The following is a 26,502-nucleotide window of genomic DNA, read 5'->3' on the forward strand; positions in this document are numbered from 1 at the left end:
TTGACAGCATGTGGCTGTCTAGTTTTCCCAGTGCCATTCATTAAAGAGACTGTCCTTTCCCCATTCTCTAGAATACTTGGCTCCTTTGTCATAAAGTACTTAGCCATACGCAGATAACCCCTGCTTTGTGAAAGTTCATGTTAGGCCACTTTGCTTTTAAGAAAGACCTACATTAAGACTTGTTTTCACTGGGCGCCTGGGTGGCTCAGTTGGTTAAGCGACTGCCTTCAGCTCAGGTCATGATCCTGGAGTCCCGCATCGGGCTCCCTGCTCAGCAGGGAGTCTACTTCTCCCTCTGACCCTCCCCCCTCTTGTGCTCTCTCTCTCAAATAAAATCTTAAAAAAAAAAAAAGACATTTTCACTAACCAAAAGAAATCCAAAGGGGATTTTTGCTTTTACGAAGAAGGGTAAAAAGCAAAAATGTCATTCAGTTTTTGTTTTGCAGTGAGCCATCATGGAGGCAGTGAGCACCCCACACTGGGAGAGTGGCCCCCCAAGCTTCTTCCTGGGCATACATGCAGCATCCGAATGCCAGAGCTTTGGACTATGAGCATCTGTGCCTTATTTGAATTTATTTTATGCATCTGTTAGCAAGATGTGTCCGAGACACCTAAAAGAGATTATTTGTGGGGTCTGAGAATTCTCAAAAATTTCTCTATCTAAATTAACGGTAATTGATTTTTCACTTTCTATCAATTATTTTGGCTTACGAAAGGTTTCACAGGAACGCTGTACTTTCAGATAGCAGGGGAAACCTGTATGGTGTGGGTTTGTTTCTGGGCTCTGTTCTGTTGATGTGTGTTTTTATGCCAACACCATACCGTTTTGATTACTATAGCTTTATAATATAGTGTGATGCCGCTAGCTTTGTTCTTCTTTCTCAAGATTGCTATGGCTGTTTGGGGACTTTTGTGGTTCCATACAAATTTTAGGATTATTTCTGTGAAAGATGTCATTGGACTTTTGATAGGGATCGCATTGACTCTCTAGCTTGTTTTGGATAGTATGGACATTTTAACAATACTTGTATCCCTGAGCATGGAATGTCATTTCATTTATTTGTGTCTTCAATTCCTTTCCTTAAGGCCGCAAAGGTTTCAGTGTATGGGTCTTTCACCTCCTTGGTTAAATTTATTTCTAGGTATTTTATTCTCTTTGAAGCAACTGTAAGTGGGATTGTTTTACCTCATAGCTATTGGTGTATAGAAATGCGACAGATTTTTGTATGTTGATTTTGTATCCAACTTCACTGAATTTTTAGTTCTAACAGTTTTTTGGTGGAGTCATGAGGATTTCCTCTATGTAATATGTCCTCTGCAAATAGTGACAGTAGGCTGGATTTCCTGTCCTAAGGAAAACAGCCACAGCTGGTTTGAGTATAATGTTTAATATAAGATACAGTGGCTTGGCAGAGTTGGTGCAAAACCAAGAGATTCAGTTCTAGTCAGTGAGTTAACAGCCCAAACACCTGAACCAGATACTGGCCCTGCTGGCTCCAGTCCCCCAAGGCCCGCCGCAAGGCACCAGCCAGAGGCCCCAAGACTGACAGAGGTTCTAAGTCTTCAAGTAGTGGCTGAGCGTTCTAGTTCCCAGAGTGAATCAAGAGACTGGCCCTAGTTATCAGAGCAGGTGTAATTTTCAGGACAGACTTGAGAAGTGGGGGCAGAACTGGACACAGGGGCCTGGGTTACCATACACTGACGACACGCAGTAGTCCCAGAGGCTCTTGGCTTGAGTGGTTAGCCTGTCCACCTTCCCACCCATGGGTTTGCCCTCCCTGACTGTGCATGGTAGGGAAGAAGGTGGCCATCTGATTAAGGAGAAGAGGTCTTTCCAGAAGCTGTATTTGGCATGAGCGAAGGCCACTGCTGGTGCTGCCAGTGGCTGGCACAGGCACAGAAGGCCCTGAGGACTTGGGATGGAAGGAGCAGACTGTGCAGGCAGAGCGGGAAACAGCCAGCTTGGGTCTCTGCCCCAGGAGCCCAGAAGGATAAAGGCCATGCAGTAAAGGGCGACATGTGGTCCTCCTCTTTGGTCAGGCAAAGGCCCCAGCGCGGGCCTGGGAGGTGAGAGGGCTGAGGGGCACAGGCTCTGCCCTCGGGCCCTAGCTTTAGGCTCATCACATTGAGGTGGTGATGCAGCGAGGGGCAAGGCAAGGAGATGGTGGTCAGGCTGGGAATCTTTGGCTCCTAGGAGCTGCCCTTGTCCTTGTCATCCACGAGGTCATACCTGTGGGAAGAAGCAGAGAAGGCTCAGGTAGAAAGGGGACTTGTGTCCTCTTAGAAATGAAGCATGACCCAAGGGCTCTTGTACTGCAGACGGTCACTGGTTCTCCCCTCAGAATGCATTCTTTTCTCCCTTGCCATGATTGGGATTTTTCCTGCTGCACTCTCCAGGTCCACCCCCAGCCCATCGGATACTCACCATCGGGCCGCTCCCTGGGAGAGGTCTATCTCAGCAAGGTCCAGCTGCACCTGCATTGGAGGGGGGGGGGCCCGGATGTTACTTTGAGATCTCCAAAGACCACGTCCCATCGTCACACACCCCTGCTCCGGACCGGTGCCGAGGGGGTTGGGTCGCATGTATAGGGGTGTCACCTGCGGTGCTTCCTCCCTGAGTCCCTGAGGGATGATGGCCTTGCCCCCAGCGGCTCCCAAGCCTTACCTTCGCCTTGTTCATCCTCGCCCCTTACCTTCCCCAGCAGCTCACGCTCTCTTGACATGAAGGAGGAATTAGACTTCACAGAGACATCCAGCTTTCGCTTCAGGGCCTCATCCAGGAGCAGCTCCCACTCAAATCTGGGGGAGGGGGGTGCGGGGGGCACTGGGTATTAGAGGCAGGGGTTCCTTCCCGAGCCGCCCATCTCCACCTGAATGCCTACTGGCTGACCGCTCATTGAAGTCAGGGTTTAGGGTCCTTTTCTTCTGTGAGGTCTTCCTCTTGGTGCCCCGGTTCTTGTCTGGCAGTAGCGACAGTGACACATAGGGGTCAGGGGGGTCCCGTCCGTTCTGTCGAAGGGCCCTGCCCAGGAAGATGAAGGTGAGAAGGCAGCCCGGGGGGGGGGGGGGCGCGGGGCGGCTGGGAACCGGGATGGGGGCACGGCCGGGGTCTTACCGGCAACTGTGAACAATGCTGACCAGCTTTCGTTCTTCGCTGTAGTACCAGACGGTCAGTCTCACCTGGCCCAGGGGCCCAGCTGGAGCGTCCAGGGCACTGCGGGAGACGGAGACGGAGACAGGTGTGGGAGCGGGCAGTGCCCAGGGAGCCCGCAGCTCATCCTTCGTCTTCCTGGCTGCGCGCCGTCTCGCCGTCCTGGCCCCTCACCTGTCACCGTGTGCCAGGCGCTGCCGCAGCTCTGGCGCTGAGGAGGCGCTGTGAGGGGGTCCCCCCCAGAGCTCCGGGTCTTCACCCAGAGAGGAGGAGCTGTGGCTATGTGCTTCCACTCCCGAGTGCTGGGACACCAGGATCTAGGCAGGCAAGAGAGCTGTGAGCTGGCCCGGGTCTTGCTCAGCAACCTGGCTCTGAGAACACGGCCCCTGGTCTCCGTCCCCCCTCGGCCCGCCATGTCCTGGCACTCACCCCAAGCTGCGCCCTCAGTAGCACCTGCCCTTGACCGTTGTTAAGTGTAAACCAGCGGTCCAGGCAGAGCTGGTCAGCCGCGAGGAGCTCCGAGAGGGGCAGGGAGAATGAGCCCAATGTGCCCATCCCCTCACCCCGAACCTGTGGGATCAAGAGGCAAATGATTTAACCCTGGTGTTCTGGGTCCAAACACTTGGGTGGTTTTGGAGAGAGACTCCCCTTTGTGACGGCCACAGGGCAGCCATGTTGCTGGCCCCGCTTCCTTTCCTAACCAGACCGGACTGTGCTCTACTTCCTAAGCTTTCACAAATTACACCCGAGGGCTGTAATAGCTGCACAGGCTGGAGAGAAAGAGCACAAATGGAATCACGTGGTTCCTGCCCATCCAACCCTCATTTCCACAGTCCGGATGGAACGACCTGCAGACCCTTCCCGTCTTCTGAGTTCTAGCATAATTCTAGCTAATACGCCTGTACCTCTCATGATCTGCCAGCTCGAGTATCTCCTGGTGCCCTGCTGTGCAAGGTCAGGAACGGACCACACTGACATCTCTTCTCTACTAGTGCTGTTAACGGTTATGTTATTTTAAGGTCTCTTGGTTTCTGTTGACGTAATTCTCTACTTATTATTTTACCAATTTCAGAAGGTCTTTGACTCCTCACACTCCAGAAGAGGAAAAGCATCCCTGTATTACCTCCACCACCCTCTCCCGGCTCCCATACATCTTTACTTTTGTTCACCCTTTAGCCCCCTGAAATCCAGTTTCTACTCCATTCGTGCCACTGAAGTTGCTCCAAGTATCGGCTACCTCAGTTTCCAAGTCAGTCATTCTCAGTCATCTCATTTTGTTTCTCCGAAACATTTGGCCACTTCCTATCTTTTCAGACAAACGCCCCCCTGCCCTGGCTACACCTCAGGCCCTTTGAAGGGCTCCTCTTCCTCCGTCTGCTCCGTCACTGCGTCACTGTTCAACCGTCCCTCCTTGGTCTTCTCACTCTCTAGGCCCTCAGGGCGCTCGTTCACACCCGGGACTACAGGTGCTACTTGGGCTTGCTCATGATGCTCAAACAAGAGGGAGAGGCAAGAACACCATACCTTCTGGATGGCTGTTTCCCCTTGGATGGTCTCAGAGATCTCAAATTGAAAAACTCCTGCTTTGGCCATTCCCTGTGTTGGCAATGGCACCCTTCTCTGTCCCGCTACCCCAGGCTCAAAACCCAGGAGTCCACTTCTAGGCTGTTCCTTCTTTCTCCCCCCACGTCAAAATAACCACCACGAAATACCATCGGCCAGGCGCCTGGGTGGCTCAGTCGTTAAGCGTCTGCCTTTGGCTCAGGTCATGATCCCGGGGTCCTGGGATCGAGCCCCACATCGGGCTCCCTGCTCGGCGGGAAGCCTGCTTCTCCCTCTCCCACTCCCCCTGCTTGTGTTCCTGCTCTTGCGCGTGCTCTCTCTGTCAGATAAATAAAATCTCTAAAAATAAATAAGTAAATAAATAAATAAAATACATACGATCGGCCTTCGCCATGTCTTGCTTCACAGCCTGATCTTCCTTCAGTCCGCCCCTTGCCCTGCTGTCAGCAGGATCTTTGTAAAGGGCAAATCTGGGTATGTCGCCCCTCACTCCTTCAAATGTTTCCCTATGCCTTTAGGATAAATCCACATTCGTACCATAAGAGTCAGGAGCCCTTTTGATCCTGCTCCTGTCTGCCTCTCGGGTCTAGTTTGCCTTCTTTCTCCTCATTCCCTTCTCAGCCTGAGACTTTTCCTTCTCTTCTTGGTCGGAGCCTGTTTACCCTTAAGCTCGGGGGTCGTCTGGGGCTGCACTCCTACTGTCTCTGCCGTTTCCCCACAGTGCCTTTCACCTTGGCACTTGTCAAGGTAAGGACTAAATCTTTTCTCTCTGAACGCCCGGTGTGTGGTTCAGTGCCTAGCCTGTGGTGGCAAAATGTTCCCAGAATGAACTGATGGTACCTGCAGCTCCAGGCTCTCGGTGTTCGGTTTCCTGATGAGAAAGGAGGCACTCTCGTCCCAGACAGGGGCCGAAGTTTGGGCAATTGTCTGGTGGAGATGAGGGGTTATGGTCAGTGCTTGGAACGCTCTCCTCTGCGGCTCTCATCCCTCCCAGACAGCCCTGCGCCATTTCCTGATACCTTCGTCTTATGAGAAGTATCTCCAACAGTGAGAGTAGCGTAAGGGCTGGGAGGCTTGGTCCCTTTTCGGAGCTAGACAGAGTATCGCGTTGAATATTAAATACGGTCTTACGGTGAGGCCGATTTTCCGCTCCCCACACAGATCACATCCCCGGCCAGCGAGCAGGTCCCCGGGGTCACTTGACACCCACCACCCTCCTGGCCTTGAAGAGACCATTCTTCCCACCCGAGCACCACCACGCTGGGAGAGAGGAATTTGGAATTCACTACTCCAAATGGCCCAGGAGCATCCAAACCTGAGGGAGGCGGAGGAAGGGCCGGGGCTATGGGGCGCGGGGAGCGGCTCTCACCGGCAGCTCGTCCGCCCGCTCCAGATACACCGACAGCAGGGCCGCCGCCAGCTCGGCGCTCTTCTGCGTCTGGATCAGACTGTTCACCTGCAGCACCTGCGGGAGGACACAGCGGGCTTGGGGAGCCGAGCCGGACACGCCGGCGCCCGCCGTGACCCAGCCGGAGCCCCTTCCCTACCTCCTCTAACTCGGCAGCCGTGGGCCGGGGTGTCAGACGCTCCAGACGCAAGTGCAGGCGGCCAGATGGCACGTCCTCCAGGGTCAGCCACTGCGGATGCAGGCGGGCTTAAGACTTCAGGGGGTGGCGACAGAGGGGCTAGGAGACCGAGACGTGGGTCGAGGTCAGGAGGGGTTACTGACTAAGGCCTTGCTCACCTCATCGAAGAAGCCAGTGTTGAGGACGGCGCTGAGACTCACTCTGCACCTGTAGAGGAGAACAACGAGAACAAGGGGCCAGCGGTCAGAGCCAAGTCTCCGTCTCCCCAGAGCCAGACGCCCGTGGCCTGCGGAGGCCTCGCCTGCCGTCCCCTCTGGACCCTCACCCTCTCACCTGCCCAGAAAGTCATCCTTGTCCAGGTCCTTGTCAAAAACCTCAATGTCTAGCTCTTGGCCTGGAATTGATGTGACAATCACCTAGTGGGAGAAAACAGGGCAAAGACGGGTTCTGTCTTTTTCTTCTTCAAATGACTGGGCACCTTGCCCTCAACCACCCGAACCCCAGAGGGCTTTCGGACCACTCTCAGAGCTAGAGGGAAGAAGGAGAAGGGACTCGGAGAAGTCCTGGCTGCTCAGTTCTGACCTCAAAAACCTCATTCCAGCGGGGATTGAGATCTTCCCGAACAACACGGCTCCGGAAGCTTCGTCCTGCCAGCTTTAGTTTGACATAGGGGTCTGACTTGCCTTTCACCAGTCCCCCCAAGAAACGGTCTTTGGCAATCAGGTCCTGGGCCTCTAATACATGGATCCGAAGCACATTCTGCAAAAGGGACAGAGAGAGGCACCAGATGGCAGTCAGAGAGAAACCTGTCAAAACCAGCCCTGAACCAGGCTTTGCACACTTAGGCAACAGAGCCCAGCTAGTCCTTTCCAGATCTAGACTCACCTCTGTCCCGAAGTGACTCTCAGGAGTAGTATGAGAAGGTCGAGGTGGGACATCCACGCTGCTGCCTGTCTGGGGGCTCTCGTTGTCCAGGTCCCAAGCCCCAGGAGTTCCAGGCACAGTGGGAAAGTGCACTTCTGATGAATCCAAGTACAGGATCTGGGGAGGGTGGTGTAATTGTCCAATCAAAGAAGTGCAGCGAGCCACCGGCAGGCAAGGGATGTGGGGGTTGGGGGCAGAGCAGAGGCTCAGAGAACAGGTCCCTGCCTTGGCTGGGCTCATCTCTAGAGGGTTCCGTCCACACTCATCCTACTCATACACCATTTCTTCCCCAATTTGGTCAACAAACATTTTTTTGTGTGCCTGCTAGGTGCTTCCACATACACTAGCTCGTTAGATCTTAGAGGATTCCTCTTCTTTACTCTTAATACCAAAGAATCTACAAGGCCCCTCACCACCCTCAGCGCTTCCTCTGTCTCCATACCCTCATAACCAGTTTCATGTAGAGCCTGGAGTTTGGGCCAGAGCTGCTGAGCTGGAACCACTGGTCCAAGGTGAGTTCAGGGGCAGTCAGCAGGCGAGCCAGAGGCAAGGTTAGTGCCCCTAACGTCAGAGCCCTGGAGTCATCCTTCACCTAGAGGCACAGGAAGAGGAGACGTAGTGAAGTAGGAAAACAGACATAATCATTTAAACGAAGCATCATTGACCATAAAATCACTCATTTTATTTATTTATTTTTAAAGATTTTATTTGACAGAGAGAGACACAGCGAGAGAGGGAACACAAGCAGGGGGAGTGGGAGAGGGAAAAGCAGGCTTCTCGCTGAGCAGGGAGCCCAGTGCGGGGCTCGATCCCAGGACCCTGGGATCATGACCTGAGCCGAAGGCAGACACTTAACGACTGAGCCACCCAGGTGCCCAAAATCACTCATTTTAAGTATACAACTCTCAGTTATGAAGAATGATTCTAGGGATGCCTGGGTGGCTCAGTCGATTAAGTATCTGCCTTTGGCTCAGGTCATGATCCCAGGGTCCTGGGATTGAGTCCCACATCGGGCTCCTTGCTCAATGGGGAGCCTGCTTCTCCCTCTGCCTGCCATTGCCCCCTGCTTGTGCGGTCTCTCCTCTGACAAATAAATAAAATCTTAAAAAAAAAAAAAATTACTCTGGGGCGCCAGTCAGTTAAGCATCTGCCTTCGGCTCAGGTCATGACCCCAGAGTCCTGGGATGGAGCCCCGCATCAGGCCCCCCGCTCAGCAGGGAGTCTGCTTCTCCCTCTGCCCATCTCCTCTGCTTGTGCACGTGCACTTTCTCTCAAAAATAAATAAATTAATTTTAAAAAATGATTCTAAAAGTTTAGGGGTACCTGGGTGACTCAGTCAGTTGAGCATCTGCCTTTGGCTCAGGTCATGCTCTCCAGGTCCTGGGATCGAGTCCCACGTCAGGCTCTCTGCTCAGTGGGGAGTCTGCTTCTCCCTCTCCCTCTGCCCCTCCCCTCCACTCATGCACTCGCTCTCAAGTAAATATTTAAAAAAGAAGTTTATTAAGTAATCTCTCTACCCAACATAGGGCTTGAACTCATATCCCCAAGATCAAGAGTTGCATGCTCTTCCAACGGAGCCAGCCAGGTGCCCCTATAAAGAATGATTCTAAAGGGGTGCCTGGGTGGCTCAGCTGGTTGACTGACTCTTGGTTTTGGCTCATATCATGATCTCAGGGTCCTGGGATCGAGCCCTGCATCAGGCTCTGCACTCACTGGGCAGTCTGCTTGAGATTCTCTCTCCCTCTGTCCTCCACCCCATTCGTACATGCACATGCGTTCTCCAAAATAAAAAAATAATGATTCTAGAGAGACCGTGGGGGAAGAGTGGGGAGCATGAAGGAGATGAAGAGTCTAAGTAGATGGACTGGAGTATGATCAAAGGGAAGAAAGAGGGACGTGATGCAGACCTGGGAAGGCAGAAGAGGGCATTCAGGAGGGGCTCAATAGGTGATTATCTCACCTGCACATCGAGCTCCTGGCTTCGAGGATCTTGTAGGAAGAACCGGAAAGCCTCTTCCCACACCGGGCTGTTGGTGCAGTAGACAGCCTGGAGGTGCACAGGATGGGATTAAGGGTATGTACTGCAGTACCATTCCTGTTTCTCCAGAAAACCTTTGCCTTTACAGGCAGCCCAAAGGGGAGACTTCATCCCAAGAACAGTCCTCCCACCCAGATGTGCATGTGCGTGTGTGCGCACACGCACACACACGCAATCTCCCACAATGCTGCCCTAGCCCTCACCTTGCTCTCCTGGGTCATATCCTGAATTGATAGTTGTACCATGGGGTTGGGTTCCTTGTTCCCCTTCTTCAGCTGTAGGGGTAGAATTCAGAAGTCACCATCTTGGGTGTTTTTGGTTTTGTCTCAGTGAAGGAACGTGGGCTCTCAGAATCTTTTCCCTGACGTGGCTCTGATCCCCTCCTTGGAACCCTTGTGTTACATGCCGCTGCTTCTGAAGCCGAGTGGGGGAGGGGCAAGTGCGGGTATGGGAATGCTGCATCCAGAGCTTCCTGTTCAGCCGCCCTCAGAAGCCACACTCACAGGAAGATCCTGGGCCCGATCCAGATAGATAACTAAGATGGCGGCTGATGGGGGCTCTGGGCGGGAGGCGATTCCTCGGTTCCACTGCAGCACCTGGAGGGAAGGGGGCGGTGGGAGTAGTCAGACCCTTGCCCTCTAGTCCCCGATATTTCCAGCTTCCTATTTCCCACGTTGGTTACCTGCTCCAGTTTTTCTGCATTTGGTAAAAGTGACAGCCATTCTAGCTTTAAGTGAACTTGGCCTTGCCCACCTTGCAGAGGAAACCACTGGCGGGAGAGGAAGAAAGTGAGGTATAACAGAAATCAGATATTCACACCACCTCCTCCCCACCAATGTAGCAAGACTGTCAGCCCAGTGGGTGAGACCTCGCTTCCTCTTCCTCTTCTCTCAACTTACATCATCCAGTACTGCAGCCTGCAATACCTTCCCCACGTCCAGCTTCATCCTGGAAGGGGTGGGGGGTGGCAATGAGGACAGAAAAAGGAGAGAGCTGTAATTAGGAGCATGTCATTGCCTCTGCACTCACCCACCTAGAAATAAGTGGCGAATCTCAGACTCCCTTCTTATACTCAGCAGGTGTGTGTGTGTGTGTGTGTGTGTGCGCGCGTGCACACGCACACGCATGCATGGTGGAGGCGAGGGGTGGGGAGGTCGGGAAGGAAAATGATACACAATTCTCAGGTCTGGAAAAGGATTGTAATTACCTCTGCGACCCTGGTAGCACTGAGGCTTTAGAATCCTAACACAGGCAGAGTCTCACCTGCCCAGAAAGTCATCTTTGTCTGGATCCTTGTCAAACACCTCCACCTCAATCTCCTGCCCTGGGACCTCGTGCACCATCACCTGAAGGACACACAGGGACGGGTCTCATGGGCTACTTTATGAGGATCATCCAATCAGCATTTTCTCTCACGGCTGGTCCCCAGGGCCTCCCCCATTTGACAGTCCCACTCCTCAGCTCTCCCACCTCATAAGTCTCTCCCCACTGGGGGTTGAGGTCGTCATCAATGACTTGACTGCAGAATGCCTGGGTGCCCACTCGCACGAGTGCATAGGGGTCTGACTTGCCCTCAATCAGGCCCTTCACATATTTGTCCTTGGAGCCCAGGCTTCGGGCAGCCAGCAGGTGAATCCGAATAATGCCCTGTGCAGAGGAATCAGATCATGAGAAACTAAGGACCCAGCAGAGGTTCCTGAGAGGAGGATTTATTGGATGGGAGAGAGGCCATACCCTGGGAAGAGGGGAACGCAACTGGGCCACATCATGAAGGTCAGGCACAAGGGGCACCAATAATCGGTTGGGCAACACAAGGAAGGTGGCAATGGAGTCCATGATCATGGTGTCAGAGAGGGAGCTGAACGGGGGAGTAGAAAAGGAGGTGAGTGTGGCCCCAACTTCCAATATCCCCCCAACCCCAGCTCTGCTTCCCACAACCAAGAGAGACCCAAAGCTAGAGGGACATCCTTTCTTGAGAATCCTTTTTTGCTACTTTTCTACCTCGATTCCCCACCTACTGCTCTGAACCTTCACTGCCATCCCAGCTCTTCGTTTTCTGTTTACCCCACAGAGCAGCCTGCAGCCCTCTTCACTCTCTACCCAAACGCATGCTCCCCCGCAGGAGGGAAATCACAGTATGGAACTTCTCAGGGGTACTTGTCATCTCTCCAGCCAGGATGATCAAGGCTCCTGGAGAGTACTGGCTGCATCGTTTACTGTTTTGTATCCCAAAAACCTGCAGCCCAGAGCTGGACCATTTAGGTGCTCAATAAATCCTTGACACCTGAGTCCTGGGATATCCAGCAGGTTGGTCACCCCCGTCCAGTTGATATCTAGGGTCTGGAAGGAAAGAGCAGTGGGCTCAGGACAGACGACATGGTGGCATGGTCACACCCATCCAACAGTTGTCAGAGCCCTCAGCCCTTCCTCCCCCAAGCCCCGGAGCTGGCCACCCTCTCCCTCCCAACCCTGTTTTCCCTGCTCCCCCACCCCCCTCAGTGTTTTCCCTTACCGGGCGCCGGATGAAGAACATTGACACAGCTCCCACGATGGGAAGGTCCCCCATGAGTGGCTCGAGAATCACCCGTAAGACACCATGTAGCTGGAGCAAGAGAAGAACAGAGCATTTCTCCACAAAAGGCCTTCTTTCTGCCCCAAACTTCCCCAGCCTTGGTCTTTCCAACCTCCCACTTCCCCACATCTGATGAAATTTAGGGAAAAGGCTCCCTATCACGGGGGCCCCTGACATCTGCCCCACCTGCATGCCTTTGATTCCTGCTTTGCAGAAATATTTCTTCACTTCCACATCAATTTGCACATCACCTACATAACTGGCGGTTGATAAGGAAGAGAACAAAGAGTTGGTACTGGGCTGAACTAGGGGGAGAGGGGGTGAAGTGGTCAGAGTGACCAGGATCCTGTTGAACGGGAGGCTGGAAGAATGAGCGGTATTACCTGATGTTCAAATCCAACAGGATCTGTTCTTTGCTCCGACCAGGGTGAACCTTGACGCCTACGATACGCAATGGCTGCGGAGAGATAAATTCTTGAGAGAGAGAAGAGGGAAAGGGAGGAGTATCTCAGCCCCTTCTGGGCCACCCACCTGTCTCCTTCCTCCCATTACTTTCCTTCCTACGCACATACCTTTTCGCCCAGTTCCACTCGTGTAAATGTAAAAGTCTGCAGATGGGTGTTAGAGCCTCGAACAGCTGGGGCCACAGTTTCAGCCAGAAGCTTCTCCATGTACTGCCCCAGAAAGGGCCACACCTGGGCCACAATCTGGAAGGAGAGGGAACCTGTCATAGGAGAGCCTAATCATCCCCCTAAAGACAAGTTCCTTCAGAGTCCTGCCTACAGAGGGCACTAGGGCTAGACCTGATGCATGGCAGGGTCTGGCTAGAGAAAGGAACCCCATTCCCTGTTCATGAAAAACAACCAACACTCACCTTATTTAGCCACTCAGCCTTTTCCACATCTGGAAAGCTGACCTGGAGGTGAGGAAGGGGGAGAGAGAGATAAGCACACCCTCCACCTGGGGTTTCCTACTAAGATGCTGGGTGGCATGCCCACAGAGGAAAGGAGAAGCTGTGACAGGACCTCCTCACACCCAGGGTTCGATGGTGGGGGGGGGGTGCTGGGATGTCCAGAGCATTCACTCCTCAGGGTTTGGGGGTACTGCAGTCTGATGGGGGGCCCTGACAGGCTGTGGACCACGCAAAGTTGCTTTGTGGACAGCTGGGGGATGTGAAATGATGACAGCTGCTGGAGCAGCGGGGGAGGGAGGAGAAGGGCACATTCTTTCTGGAGGGGGAGGTCCTGACAAATCAGAGTTTAAGGAGGAAATGCTGGGATTGGAGAAGTCTTGGTCCCTTTTTGCAGCCTTCCCACCTCACCTTGGACTGGAGCTGCTTCCACACCGAGAAGGTGAAGAGGGAAGCAGCTCCTAGAGTTAGGGAGGGGCCAGAAGAGCTATTTAGGCCCTAGCCGTGTTGTTTTTCTTCTTCTTCTTTATCAGTGTGACTCCTTTTATGGAAAAGAAGGACACCTGTGCTTTGTGGTGGGGAGGAAGAGGGATAGCCGCTTCAGGAAGGAGACCGCTTTCCATGATGCGGAGCAGGAGGGACGAAGACAGTTGCTGCCTGGGCTGCACGTCCCCTGGGACGAGGTCTCCCCCTTTCCCCCTCTCCAGTCCGGGGCCTGCGCAGCATGGCCCTATCTGCCTATTGTCAACTTTCGTTCCTCTCCTCGGCCATTCTCCCCCCAGACTGGCGCCTCTGGGGGAAGGGCAGGAAAGCGGAGGCGGGGAGGGGCCGGGTAACGGGCGCTGCCCTAGCAGGGCCGGAGAGAAGGCAGGAGGCGAGGGGGCGCAGACCTAGGGCCCGGGTGCCCGGACCCAGCAGGCGCAGCGCACAGTCCGGAAAAGGGTGGGGCCGACCAGGGCCGGTGGAGTGTGGGCAGCGGGCACTGCAGCAGCCGCACTACACTCCCCCCCGCACCCCCGCCCTGCGTCCCGCAGCCGCCTGTGAGGCGCTGCGGCCCAACTGCCTGGGGCTGGAAGGCGAGGGCGAGGCGGTCGATCGGGGGCGGCGGCTCTCCTGGGCAGTGCTCCTGGGGCTGGGTCCCGGCGGGTCCCCGGGGATAAGAGCGGGAAAAGGGAGAACCTTATGGCCTTATATAGGCAAAAAAAAAAAAAAGTCTCAAGGAAGACTGGACAGACGAGGAAACCCTCTGAGCCGCAACGGGGATGTCCGGGAGCAGCAAGGCGCGAGCGGCACCAGAAGTGAGGAGCGCTCAAGCAGCATGGCTAGGAGGGCGGGCCACGGCTGAGACCGGTTCCCCAGATGTTCTTACTGCTTGCCCAGGAGCAGAGGAAGAAATCCTGATTCTGTAGAAGGATCGGGATCTGGGCGCGCGGAAAGGAGGGGGGAGGGGGAAGAGTGGCTCCTCGGTCCCAAGAGGCGCGTCCCAGCAGGCAGGCGGCCAGCGGGGCGAGAGGGGAGTCTCCCTCCCGTGGTCCCAGGGTGGGGAGCTGCCTTTAGGGACAGGAGGGAGACCCCTAGAACCGGGGAACTAAGAAGGGGGGCTATGCAGCACTGAGGGTGCTCGCTCACCCAGGCAGGTAGCTCTCGATGGCTCATATAAAGTGTTTTCGCCGTGAGCCGCTCCTCGTCGTCCAGCAGCTGCCGCGCTGCTCTAAGGCTCCGTTCTTTCTCATCGCGGACCCGGCGCCAGCCCAGGTAGAGGGCGAGGCCGAAGAGCACGAAACCCACGCTGAGTCCTACTGCGCCGGCCAGGTACACCGGCACCAGCACCAGCAGTCGCCGCCCGAACGAAGTCAGCAGCGCCAGTGCCTCGCCCGCCGCCCCTGGGCCGGCAGGTTGGTTTCCAGAACTGAGGTCCGGCTTTGTGTGAGCAGCGGGAGGCTGGTCAGGGGGGTCGGAGGGAGCAGAGGGCTGGTCCATGAGGCTGGGACTGGAGCCGTCTCCGGGAGAGCGCTCCATGGTGCCACCTCTAGGAGGACCCGCCCGACCCACAGACCAGCTGGAGGTTGCTTAGTCTAGCGCCCAGCAGCCCCCTGCAAACAGTAAACCGCACACTGCGGGAGGGGACCTAAGCCACGCCCCCTCGATCTGACGGCTCGGGTTGGCCGGCGCTGCACAGACCAAGGTGGAGTCAAAAGATAGAAACCCTGCCCCTCTTCCGCCGGGAGCCGGTAGGGTTCGGCAGAGGCAGGACCTCCTTGATTAGACCGGCGTGCCAAGATGGGCGGTCTGGGACGGCGGGAAAAGGAGGAAAGAGGCTACAGAGCGGCACTTGATTGGTCAGAAAGAGAAGGAGGCGCGGCGTACCATTTAAAGAGAGGCGGACCAGGCGCTCCCCCACGTGGGATCGGAGTGCTGCGGTATGACGTCAGGCGGAGCCGCACCGCCAATTACTCTGTTTTACAGGCACTTGGGGTTGCCAAGTTGAGGGGTTGTAGAGGATCATAATTTACTTCCACTCCAATCGGACGGCTTGGGAGGATTTGTCTGGGATTCCTACATGTTCGTTTGTCAGTTTTCCCTAGTCTTCATACTCTAAGTACATTACTTATCCTTCAATGTTTCCCTGGCTGTCCTTAAAAAGAAAAGGAAAACACCCCATCTGGAATGAAAATGTTCGATGACCGACCCTGTCTATCCTGTCCCCTCCTGTACTTTGTGCAGTGCAACGATAGCCGCTAGAAACTGGAAAATACGAGAATTACAGAGTTGAGATTATCCAGACTTCAGGGACGAGAGGGAGAGAGAGGGAGAGAACGGCGTGACTAGGAAATGAGGCTTTATTTTTTTTTTTTTTTAGAAATCTCCAAAACTTAGTTATTTCTATCATAGAGGACGAGGTGAATTGGCTCCCAAAAGATGGGGGGGAGGGGAGACGCCTCAGCTGCAGCGGATTTGATTACATTTTCCAAGAATTTCCTGAGCCTGTGGAACTGCTAGGACACTAAAATGAGAAATCAAGAGTAATGAGACAATTCTGTTTCTTATTTGCCTGAATTGGAAGGAAAGTTCGGAATACAGTCAGATGTAGAACTAATGCAATTCCATGTTGTACTGGGTAAGTTTAGGAAGGGAGAAGTGCAGGGTATGTTGATGACCACTGTTACTACTTAACTGCACTTAGGAGTGTTGTCCAGGGACTTAGAAACTAAACTGGAAGCCCAGGAGGGAAGAGTTGGTTATAAAATGATTATCTTTTAATGCAGTATGTGTAGGGCTTGTTGTGTTATTGTTTAGTGCAGCAGGGGAAGTAGGGTTGATTGGTGGGGAGAGCCTAGATCTGCAGCTGATAAATATCTGCCTCTGCAGGGCACAGATTTCATCAGACCGTGTTTCGCTGTTTAAAACCTATCCCTGGGGGCGCCTGGGTGGCTCAGATGGTTAAGCTCATGCCTTTGGCTCAGGTCATGATCCCAGGGTCCTGGGATCGAGCCCCACATCGGGCTCCTGGCTCAGCGGGGAGCCTGCTTCTCCCTCTCCCCCTGCTCATGCTCTCTGTCTCGAATGAATAAATAAAATCTTAAAAATAAAACTTATCCCTGCTCAGCCTTACCCCCTTAAATTTTCCCACTTCCCCTTCTCTACTTCCCTGAGGCTAACAGTATCCAGAGTGCTTCCTTCAGTGTGCAGAACTGCACAGGGAACAGCTTTCTATCTCCTGTGTGCATCTTCCATGTTCTCAGAGCTAAGCAGGTAGGAAGGAGCTCCTGGAGTTTGGAAGAAGTAAGGGTGACCTGCTCACCAACTGAGAGAGCAGAACTAAAGCAGGAAAATGGATGAGCCTCCTCAGAGGGAAACCTCTCTGTAAACTGAAATTTGCCAAGCACTGGAGTAGGAGGAGCAGGTCACTTAGGCAAGGGGGTGGAGAGCACGACCAACGGGGTTTCCTCTCCAAGCTTCTCCACTTTCTCACCCCATCTGGATCATCAGACCCTTCTACTAAAGACGGTCTCTGGAAGACAAAAGCCCATCCTCCGGAAGGTCTCTTCCCAGCTGGGGCCCAGGAGCCACAGGATCAGCAGCTGCAATGCAGGCACCAGAACAAGTCAACAGGGTGGGTCCCTGCCCAGAGACAATTCTGCTACCCAAGTGCCACCTGGTGGTGATGAGCAGTAAATCAGTAACGGGGGAAAGCATGGCCGTTTGTTAGAGGAAGTGAGAAGAATACCAAGACTTCCTGGATTTGCCATCTGCATCTATATGTAAACTTCATTTAAGTCCTAGGGGAGGCAGAGGGTTACACGTGGTAATCTAGTCCTTGCCCTCTCTTCAAGATGGAAGGGACAACGGGATTTGAGGAAATTTCCTCTATTATTCCTCAAAAGTTACTGCAAAGTAGTTTTATTAGAACTTTCTGCCTGCATGAACTCCTGGCTCCATTCCTTACTAGTTGCAGAACCCTGGGCAGCTGACTCTCGTTAGACCTGCTCTCTCCTCTACAAAACAGGTTCGATAATAGTACCCATTGTGTCAGTGAGATGGTGCATGTTACAGTGCCTTGGCTTATATTATTAAGTGCTTAGCTATTCTTCTAGAACTGTTCATCTCCTATGTAGCAAGACAGGAACTTTTGGGGAGCCCTTCAAGTATCTGAAGATATCTATTAGGTCTCCCTCTAGTCTTGTCCTTTTTTTTTTTTCCCTGCTACCTCACTGGTTTATCGATGGGCCTCTTTAAAAATTACATTTAGGACACACAATACGTTAGGAGTGGTTCCACTCAGACACGGTAGACCCACTCTATTTACAATGCATTACTACGGTTCTGTTACCCTTATGGAGCTCCTCAGAAGGTGCCTAAAACATAGCAGGCTCTTAATATTTATGAATCGACCTACTAGGAGGCCTGAGATTTTGTTTTTGCTACCAACTGGAAGTGCTGTGTTGTTTTCATGTGAATTACTGCTAATATAGATCTCTGCATTTCTTCCTCAGGCAGGCTCAAGCAATTTTTTAGGGAGAGGGTCAATCCAAATTGATCCAAACTATCCTCTTGGATTAATTCAGTGAATCCATATTACAGCACCTTCAGCATTACTTGGTATTTCCTTGTGTTACTGTTGACAATAGCGCTTTTCATATTTTTATGCAAGTTTTTCTTTTTTTTTTTAAACAGAACGTAGCCCTTGGGTATATCACTAGAGACTAGAGGTTTCTCTAACAAAATGCACTAATCAACATTTACTAGGCACAGACGTTGAGTTTTGACCCACCAAACTCGACTATTAACTGAGCTGTGATTACTGTCTTATCCGCAATGACTGAGCAGGTGAGAAGCAGGACAGCAGCCCTGCCATCTGGGAACTGGCCTGGCACGGCGGGGCTTCGGGTCTGCTAGGGTCTGAGCTGGGCTCATGGCTGGGAAATGGTATTCTCCTACTGGACACGATCTCACAAAACAACATCACACAAGGGCATCAGTGACTATGATGAAGTGAGGCAGGAAACAAGATCACACTTCACAATTTTGTTAAACGCGAAATATGGTCGGTGTGCAAATCATGAAATAGCAACCATCCCCCTCTCCCAGCTAATGAATGACTGCTGCTTTGTCACCAATTCCAGCTTCACTCTAGTCTGCCTTTTTCCTAGATAAAAGACACCCAGTCACAGAAGTGTCCCTGCTTCCCTGACAGCACCCAATCCAGAGTCAAGTCCCACTTCCTTGAACCTTCCCCCAAACCACTTAACCAAAGTCCACGTCCTGACATCCTTTCTAACGGCCCCTTGCTAGGGCACACCATGGATCCCACGCGTCGGGTTTTCTCCACTGCAGTGAGCCATTAAAACCAGCTTGTTCGACTACGAGTGTATTCCTGGCGGCCTTTAGCTGGCGTATGTTAATAAGGAACATACAATGTCTGCAGTTTCCCAAATCTACCCCTTTAGGGATACTCAGCAAAAAGAAAACAGGATTTGGCTGGGATGAACTCATGTTGGTATCTATGATCACATTTGTCTCTAAATGCTTATAAACCATCTCTTTTAATAATCCAGAATTGTGCCAGAAAAGTCAACATTAAGCTTATCAATGTGTGGTTTCTAAAGTCCACAAACAGTATTTCAGTATTTGCCCACTTTTAGTCTATAGGCCATTTCTTTTTCTTTATGACCAGCCTTGACTTAGCCCACCATCTCCAATTCCAGGTGTAACCTGAGTGATCAACCAGACAAGCAAGCAAGAGGTAGCAGGAGGTATGATGGGGGAAGCACAACTCAGGATCACTTTCTCTACCCCAAATCCACTGTCCCGCCATACACCTGAGTTGTTTCCCCTACATCAACCATGAGCTGAGGAGGAACTGAGGTTTGGCTAGGGGGGCCCCTGGCCTTACTGACTCTTAAATGGATTTAAAACCTCTGTGGTTCTATTTGGAGGCAGAGGGAAGAGATGAACACTGTGGCTCGTGTCCCCAGAAGAACTTTTCTTTTCCCAGCACCTCCCAAGCCTTGAAGGCTTAAAGCATAGTAACTGGGGAAGGGATGGGGTAACAGGGATATTAACTGCCATCAACAACTCAGAGAGCAACTGCCACCTGCCCTACTGTTTGAATAAGGGAAGGATCTGTCAATACATATCCCATTCCCATTTCCCAGCACAGCCACCCCTCCTTAGTACCTGCCCCCCTAAATGACCCCAGGAGCCCTGGTTACTAAGGTATCCTGGGAATAGTACATGCAGATAGAAACCAGAAACAGATGGGACTATTTTTAAACTAGATTAGGTGGCTCCAATGCTTTTACCCCACAAAGCCCCATTTGGTCTTGTTCTGGGTCCCTACCCTTCACCTGACCTCAGCCCAGCCTTATCCAAGCTATGTGAGGGTGGGTCTTTACCCCATTTTGGCATGAGATCTATTTACTGTTCCCATCTTCCACACAGAATATCTAAGCAAGTTTTCACTGCCTCCATTTGTTAAAAATAATTCTTTTTTTATTTCTTTGGAAAGTGGTGGGCCCTGCCCTATGGATTTCCAGGCCAAGCCAAGGTAATGAACGCTCCCCTCGTCTTTGGGCTGGAGTACTATGGTCCCCACCTTCCCATGGGCCCAGGAACAGTTCCTATATTGTCCAACTCCACTAGGGCCCCCAATTGTCTGAAGGCTCCTATCAGGCCTTCTCTCCTGGCCACCTGCTTCCCAATTTTTCCTGGCTTTCCCTCTAGGCAGGCTATTTTTTTTTTTCTTACAAAGCCAGTGCTGGAACCTGTGCCATAAAGGAGAGAGGACAAGACCAGGATGTCCCCGTCTTCCCATCAGGGGACATACAGCCCCTCGGTCAGTCCTTCCTTTCTGCTGGCTTCAGTCTGCACTCCTATGCAAGCCCCCTCTGTGAGGCTTGAAGGAAGATGGACAAGAGGACCCTCATAAAAGGGAGGTGAGAGAAAACAGACCAGCCCAACCCCTTCTCAGAAGCAAACTCCTTGGAGTCTCTCGTCCTAGTTCTTGAGTGAGCCCTTTAGACAGGGCCTGGGAGGGCTAGGCGAGCGGGTAAGGGCCCCTTGACCCCAGCCCTGGGAGGCTATACCAGGGGAGTGTCCGTTAGCCCCCTCAGTGTGGCATGGCTGTGATACGCATGCTCTGGGAAGCGATGGGGTAAGTCACCATGGGAGTGGTGGTGTGGCTCATTGTGATTCCTGCCAAGGGCTGGGCCATCGATACAGCCACAGGGGCCACAGGAGCCACAGATACAGCCACGGGAGCCATGGAGACAGGTGGGGGTGCCATTCCCTGGGCAATTGTTTGAGCCAGAGCCGCTGACAATGGCGTGATCTCTGGGTTCAAGTGTGGGGGTGGGGGTGGTGGAGCAGCAGGAGGTGCAGCATTAGTTGGGGGAGCAGCCGGAGCTCCAGTGGGGGCCACCAGTTCTTGCTGGGATACGGGGCGAGGCTGTAGAGCCTGGCTGCTGAGAGTAGTGTGAGTCTGGGCAATGCCATGGTTAAAAGTGGCGACAGTGCCCACGGTGGGGGCCAGAGTCTGCTCCGTCGCTGGTGCAGTAGAGCTCAGGGTCATGACCTTGGCCTGATTGCGGAACTGGGCATTTTGTTCCAGCAGTACCTCATTGGTGGCCAGCAGGTTGCTGACCTGCTTCTTTAGCTCCTCCACCCGCTTCCTGAGCATGGCATTCTCCTCCTCCAGCAGTCTGCACTCCACCCCTCGGGGTGGAGCCAGGCTATATTCATAGGATTCAAAATGGGGGCCATCTGGGGGACAGCATCCACCTCGGCGGCGCTTGGGGCCTGGCTCATGGTCCTCAAAGCCCCTGTCAGGGAGGTCGTAGATATCATAGAGGTCATGACGTCGTCCTGGGGGGACCGGGCCTGTTGACCCGCCACCACCACTGCCACCTCCACCCCGAGCATCAAACTCAAAATCCCGTTGCAGGTGGCGGAACTTGCACTTGGCTCCTCTCTGGCAGTCACCCTTGAGAAAGTCGCGGCAGATAGGGACCTCCTCTTTGCCATTGGGCAGGTCAGCTGGTGAAAGGCCTAGGCCGGCTGCCACTTTCTGCCTCAGCCGAGGGGGAAGCTCTCCTGTCTTCTTATAACCATCCTCATCCTCCTTGGAGCCATGGATGAATCGGCAGTTAGGGCGGCTACACTCCTTGTTCTGGAAGTCATGGCAGAAGATGAACTCATTTTTGCTCACCCCCAAGTTGGATACCTCACTCATGTCTGGATGGCGATAGCGGCAACGCTTGCCTCGCTTGCACACATTCCTCAGGAAGTCTCTACAGATGGCATCTGAGCTGGCCCCGCCACTGCCCGCCCCTGCCCCACTGGCCTCCTCACTGCCACCGCCTCCAGGGCCTCCACTGCTGCTCCCAGTGCCGTTGGCATAGCTGTCCCGGTCAGGCATCCTGGTCCCCCCCAACTCAGGGCTTTCTTCTTTTTCTTGCCACCCTTGGTGACCACTAGGAAAGAGGAGAACTGTGTCAAAGAGGAATCTTCCAGAGAGTCCACATTCTTCCCAGCTATACAGCAGGCAGTCCAGCAAGAGGCAGGCCAGAGGGGCAATGGCTTTGGAGATGGAAAATCTAAGGGATGAGAATTCTGGCTGGACTGGCTGGCCTGTCAGAAGTCCCGCCCAGGCCCTTGTGAACCGGGTCTGGGCCAGAATGATTCACACTAGCCTGACTAATGGGGGGGGGGGGGGGAGCTGGGGTGAAGCTACCTCATCTCACTAATGATGTTAGGCCAAGGAGCGGGCAAGGAGAAAATAGTGTTGGGTTTTATTTCCCCTTCTGAGCTGACCTTATTAAAGTCGAGGAAGTGAAATTAAAACTGCTGTCTCAGTGTCTCAGTAGGTTAGGAGGAGACTGGGAAGTGGCCAAGATGGGCTGGTGAGCTTACTAGGGCTCTGGATATTGGGACACTGCAGACAAAATTTCCCTTAACTCCTCTTCTACGGGATCTCAGGTGAGGGCACTGTGAAGTATCAGATCTCAAGACCTCAGGAAATCCTAAGTAAAGAGATTGGTGTCACCAGCTTGAGGGCAGTCCCTAAACCTATCATTTTTTAGTATTCTCTCCCAGCTCACCACCGCTCTCAACTCATGTGGTCAGCCCCCTCCACTCCATTTCAGGTAAGAGTTCTACAGCTGGAATCTCCACTTACAGAGCCCCCCCCCCCCCAAAGGACCAAGCCATTTGTGGTAAGATCAAGGTGGGAGGAAGGAGTTAATTTCACAGGAACAAGTGACCTTTATTTCCCCATTCTACACCCTCCTCCTATTCCCCATTAGAAGATCCCACTGACATCAAAACACACCATTCCTCACCCCATAAAGATCCTCTTTATTTATAGACTCTATAAAAGCTTTTTAAGTCTCCTCTTTCCCAAGAGAGCTCTGGAATGTCAGTCCACTGCCCTGGTTCTAGCCCTCCCCTCTCCACATCCCCAAGAAGACTGGGAGTCCCTGCCACCACGTGTCTGACCTCATAAGCCTTTCTAAGGCAGTGATCAGGCTCCCCCTGCTGTTCAAATAGGAAAAACTTCATATTGTTTCCTCTTGAGTATAAGGGAATCTTTCCTGGTTTCTTTGGTCTTCATCTCCCCCCAACCACCCTCCCCATTGCCTTGATTTTGCCTTCAGGGCTTCCTAAAATGAACCAACCAGATCAGAGCCCAGAGTTACAGAAGAATCTGTAAAAGAAGAGGGATCCTCTTCCTCCAAAGGGATGTAGTCCCAGAATAGAAACAATCAAGGAAAAAAGAATGGTAGATAGGAAGATACAAACTTTTACTAAAAGTGAAATGATCTGGTGAAAAATAAATACCATCTCTCTAAGCCTGAACTATGTAGCAAGTCCCACCAGAAGCAGATAATCAGGTATAATATTCCTCCCCACCCAACTCTCCCAGGATAGTTCAATACCTGAGGTAGCTCAGGTGAAGTCCGGGGCTCCTGTGGGTCTCCACCTCCACATCACTGCTGGGTTCTGATCAGGAATAAAAAACAAACAGAGACTGGGTGGGAGAAGGGGTAAGAACAAAGGACTATAAAATGTTTGTTCAATAAAGAAGTTTGACAAAATGGCAAGAGCTCTGAACACTTCCAAGATTTCCTTCGAGTTCAAGCTGAATTTCACCTGTCAAGGGGAGAAGTTGTCAGTAAGAAGAATAAGAAGATAGAACTAATCTGGAGAGCCTAGGAGGACGGGTTGGAAAACCAGCCCTGGGTGAACAAAGGGTGAGTGGTGCCTTGCCTCAAGATGAAGAAAGATGTGAGGATCAGAGCCCGGTCTAGGGTTGAGATTAGTAAACTCTGAATGGGGAGCCGTGCAAGGGCAGCGACTGACAGTGCAGTGGCATGGCTGATTAGACTTGGAGGCGGTGATTATGACGCTTCGCAACACCCCAGAGTTTGGGGAAAAAGTCCTAGGAGTTTCCCACAGCAAGTCTTCTAGCTTGCCAGGTTCTGTGCAGTGCGACCGGCGCTCAGCCGTGGACCAGACGAAGAAGACACTAAGGGAGCACAAGTGAAGCGGGAAGGGGAGACTCCAGGTGACATCAAGCTGCGGGGATGGGCAGGGCTGTGACGTCACGGAGCTGGCGTTTGCTCGCGAAGCAGGGTCAGTCAGAAAAAGGGCTCGGCCCTGGGGCGTGAGAAAGAAACAGCTCGGTCCTGGGGGGCCTTGTGTAGCCCGGCCGAGCCCAGCTGCTGGGCCGGCCCCGACTCCTCCCCTCCGGGCGCGGCCTCTACCTAAGTCTCCCGCCTCCCTCACCTGCCGCCGCCGCCGTAGTTGCTGCTGCCGCCTGCCGGTCCTCTAGCTTCGACAAAGAGCCGCCTACCCTATCGCCCTTCCGCTTCCTGCGGAAGAAATGGCACTCTAGCCACAGACCCGGAACTACTCTATGGTGTGCAAAGTACTTGTGCAGCTAGCCACAGGAAGCTCCCGGCAAGCTTTGCGTATCACCATAGCAACCCAACCCAACATCACAGTAGGGCACCCAAACGGGAACTTAGTAACTGTTAAGGTAGGCCCAGCCAAGAGTAGGGGCGGGACCGCGGTTTGCCCCCAACTTGGCCGCAAACCACCTTGAAAACTGTCCCCGTGCTTGTACTACACCCAGTATGGGAGGGGCCCCCCAGTTATCCAGCTGCTCCGAGGACCCGAGGACCAGATGTTAGCCAAGGACGGGAGTCACTGTAGCCCATGGTACGTGCTTGACACTCTACAGCACGGGGTATTCAAGAGGGCCTGCTGCACTGATCCAGAACCCCCCAGCCAATGGAACCATAAAAACCACGTATCAGACAAGAGCATTTTTTTTCTTCAGCTAAGACAGCAGAAGAGATGATTTATTGTACACGTGTTACATCCAGCCACAAATGAAAACAGAATTAGTCCCGAAAGTCACAGGTCCAGGGCAAAGGACCAAAAGGGACTGTTTTGGTATGAACAAGGCAGGTCTCTTCAAAGGTGGTCGTTGCGATCAGATGACGATGATCTAGAGCCCTTGAATCAAGCTCTAGAAAGTAGGCATGCAGTCCAACAATTGGTACCAGCGTCCCTGGCCTCTGGCTTTCCTTATTTCTGCTCCTGTGGCTCCATGGGTGCACAAGCTAGCGGTTTACTTGGACCTCTGCCTCATCTTTCTTCTTTTACGCTTCAGCCTGAAAAAGCAGACACGAGAATCATCTCCTGCCCACAAACCCAAGTTGTCTTTCCCTCCCATCTTAAGAAATGTGCATCCGATACCTGGGGTGGCAAAACAAACAAGCACTTGGTCCTATTTTCTTGTGTTCAATCCCTGACTAGTAAAGTCAATACTTAGAACTGTTTTTCACAAGTTCTTTTAGATTTCTAAACCAAATGTTCCTCCCACGTTTTGTCCAAGGCACGCTACATTTCCCTCTTCCTGTTTTGGCCGGTCAAGTCTCAACATACCTGCGCATTCGCTTCTTCCTCCACTGGCAACCGATCATAACGAGAGGCAGTGAATAAAACAAGAGATTATTAGCTTTAGTTACAGGTTTAGGCAGGGATGTGAAGGGCATTATTAAAACCTGGCAGGTTCCTGCCCAAGCAGTACCCCTATCAATAATTTGTGGACTCCCACCCTTACCCGCCGACATAAACATGAATCCCGCGTGCGCTTTTCTACTCCCGCCCTCTCTACCCACACTACATAGCCACCTCCTCTGCTCCCCAAATTATCCTTCCTCCCCCACGAGCTCTTGGGCACCCTTGAGAACCCAGCGGCTCGGGAACCATGGCGGACTTCCCGTGCTTGGCTATCCCCCCCCACCCATCACCAGTAGCGACTGCCTCAGGTTACTGCCAGGGACTGCTTACCTTGGCTCTCATGGCGCAGAGGTTTCTACAGGTAAAGAGAAAAAGGCCACAGTTAGTTTGCTGTAATGATGGCAAGTGCAGAGATCAGATGTTAATGGATTGTGCACGGAATCCGAACACAGTCAGCAATTACACTCACCCGAGAAGATGGCGCTAAGGCCGAGAGAGCGCCCGCGACCCGCCTCCAACTATTTAATAGGGAGTTGTGTCGTCACTTCCGCTATTTCACTCTTCCTCCAGGGGCGGGACTACCCAAGGGGAGTAACAATTGGTTTCAGCCCCTCAGGTGCCAGATTAAATGATTGAATTAGCAGCTCTCTTGGAAACATTTTAAATTTGAGTTACAAAATTCCCCTTCCCCAGTTTTCTTATGAGGCCATTGTATTATTACAACGTGAGCACATATTTCCAATGTGGGACCGAGAGGTGCCGACAGCAGATGATAGTGACTTCCGCCTTCCCCTCTCACCGCTTCATGGGAGTTGCAGTTTCCGGGGGACACCCTCCATTTTATTATGGATAAGTGCGGACTCTCCAAAAATTCCTAATTTCTTTTACTGGTTTATTTTCTAAATTGCTGTGGGGAGATTCTATCTCGGAATTTACGAAGGTCCTAAGATTACAGAACGTGGGAAGATGTAAAGTGGGGAGTCGAGAAATCCGTCATACTACAAAAAGAGACCTTTGTAATTTAGATCAACGCTTTTTTCTTGTCAACCACGGCCCTTCCCCACAATACCTGAGGCTGAATGAATGTCACAGGGTTCCTGGCCACAGTGCATCTTGTTCAGAAAATACTTCAGTGACTCTCCCTCTACCGAGGGGTGAAGATCAAATCAATAGAAGCAGCAAGATCAGCTGTCTTCTCTAGAGTGAGAATATTTGGTGTTAGGATAA

General features: G+C 52.6%; 2 protein-coding genes across 8 annotated transcripts; both read right to left on the reverse strand.

Moving 5' to 3' along the window:
• Window positions 1-1,369: 1,369 nt before the first annotated feature.
• On the reverse strand, window positions 1,370-14,853 carry ESYT1 (extended synaptotagmin 1). Of its 2 annotated transcripts, XM_025882954.2 has the most exons (31): window positions 14,374-14,852; window positions 12,709-12,750; window positions 12,407-12,541; window positions 12,218-12,291; window positions 12,021-12,093; window positions 11,775-11,864; window positions 11,547-11,602; window positions 10,997-11,120; window positions 10,733-10,909; window positions 10,526-10,608; window positions 10,162-10,210; window positions 9,945-10,031; window positions 9,766-9,858; window positions 9,466-9,537; window positions 9,185-9,271; window positions 7,667-7,816; window positions 7,186-7,341; window positions 6,883-7,059; window positions 6,634-6,716; window positions 6,459-6,507; window positions 6,262-6,351; window positions 6,084-6,179; window positions 5,734-5,805; window positions 5,555-5,641; window positions 3,581-3,721; window positions 3,326-3,468; window positions 3,116-3,214; window positions 2,891-3,022; window positions 2,694-2,799; window positions 2,426-2,475; window positions 1,370-2,230 (listed from the first exon to the last, which is right to left on the reverse strand). In XM_025882954.2, the coding sequence occupies exons 1-31, from the start codon at window positions 14,761-14,763 to the stop codon at window positions 2,191-2,193; spliced, it is 3,303 nt and encodes a 1,100-aa protein (XP_025738739.1). In that variant the 5' UTR covers window positions 14,764-14,852; the 3' UTR covers window positions 1,370-2,190. The 2 variants fall into 2 exon arrangements, with proteins under 2 accessions (XP_025738739.1, XP_025738738.1); XM_025882953.2 differs by lacking the exons at window positions 1,370-2,230; window positions 2,426-2,475 and having other exon boundaries at window positions 2,482-2,799; window positions 14,374-14,853.
• Window positions 14,854-19,715: 4,862 nt separating this feature from the next.
• ZC3H10 (zinc finger CCCH-type containing 10) lies at window positions 19,716-25,981 on the reverse strand. Of its 6 annotated transcripts, none has more exons than XM_025882955.2 (5): window positions 25,606-25,816; window positions 25,198-25,220; window positions 24,031-24,923; window positions 23,181-23,244; window positions 19,716-21,716 (listed from the first exon to the last, which is right to left on the reverse strand). In XM_025882955.2, exon 5 carries the CDS (start codon window positions 21,659-21,661, stop codon window positions 20,354-20,356), a length of 1,308 nt encoding a protein of 435 aa, XP_025738740.1. In that variant the 5' UTR covers window positions 21,662-21,716; window positions 23,181-23,244; window positions 24,031-24,923; window positions 25,198-25,220; window positions 25,606-25,816; the 3' UTR covers window positions 19,716-20,353. The 6 variants fall into 6 exon arrangements, 4 of the variants coding, with proteins under 4 accessions (XP_025738740.1, XP_073756948.1, XP_073756946.1 ...); XM_073900847.1 differs by lacking the exon at window positions 25,606-25,816 and having other exon boundaries at window positions 19,716-21,412; window positions 21,587-21,716; window positions 25,198-25,599; XM_073900845.1 differs by lacking the exon at window positions 25,198-25,220 and having other exon boundaries at window positions 25,606-25,981.
• Window positions 25,982-26,502: the final 521 nt, after the last annotated feature.

Source organism: Callorhinus ursinus, unplaced genomic scaffold (assembly GCF_003265705.2).
Source record: "Callorhinus ursinus isolate GAN/ISIS: 27379988/994484 unplaced genomic scaffold, GSC_fseal_2.0 scaffold14, whole genome shotgun sequence".
Lineage (NCBI taxonomy): Eukaryota > Metazoa > Chordata > Mammalia > Carnivora > Otariidae > Callorhinus > Callorhinus ursinus.

Coding starts and splice junctions, on each gene's coding strand:
- ESYT1 (XM_025882953.2), bottom strand. CDS start 14,763: ATGGAGCGCTCTCCCGGAGACGGCTCCAGTCCCAGCCTCATGGACCAG. Junction 6,717..6,882: donor GCTGGAATGAGGTTTTTGAG/GTCAGAACTGAG, acceptor TTCTCCCACTAG/GTGATTGTCACATCAATTCC. Junction 3,215..3,325: donor CGCCTGGCACACGGTGACAG/GTGAGGGGCCAG, acceptor CGTCTCCCGCAG/TGCCCTGGACGCTCCAGCTG.
- ZC3H10 (XM_073900845.1), bottom strand. CDS start 21,661: ATGCCTGACCGGGACAGCTATGCCAACGGCACTGGGAGCAGCAGTGGA.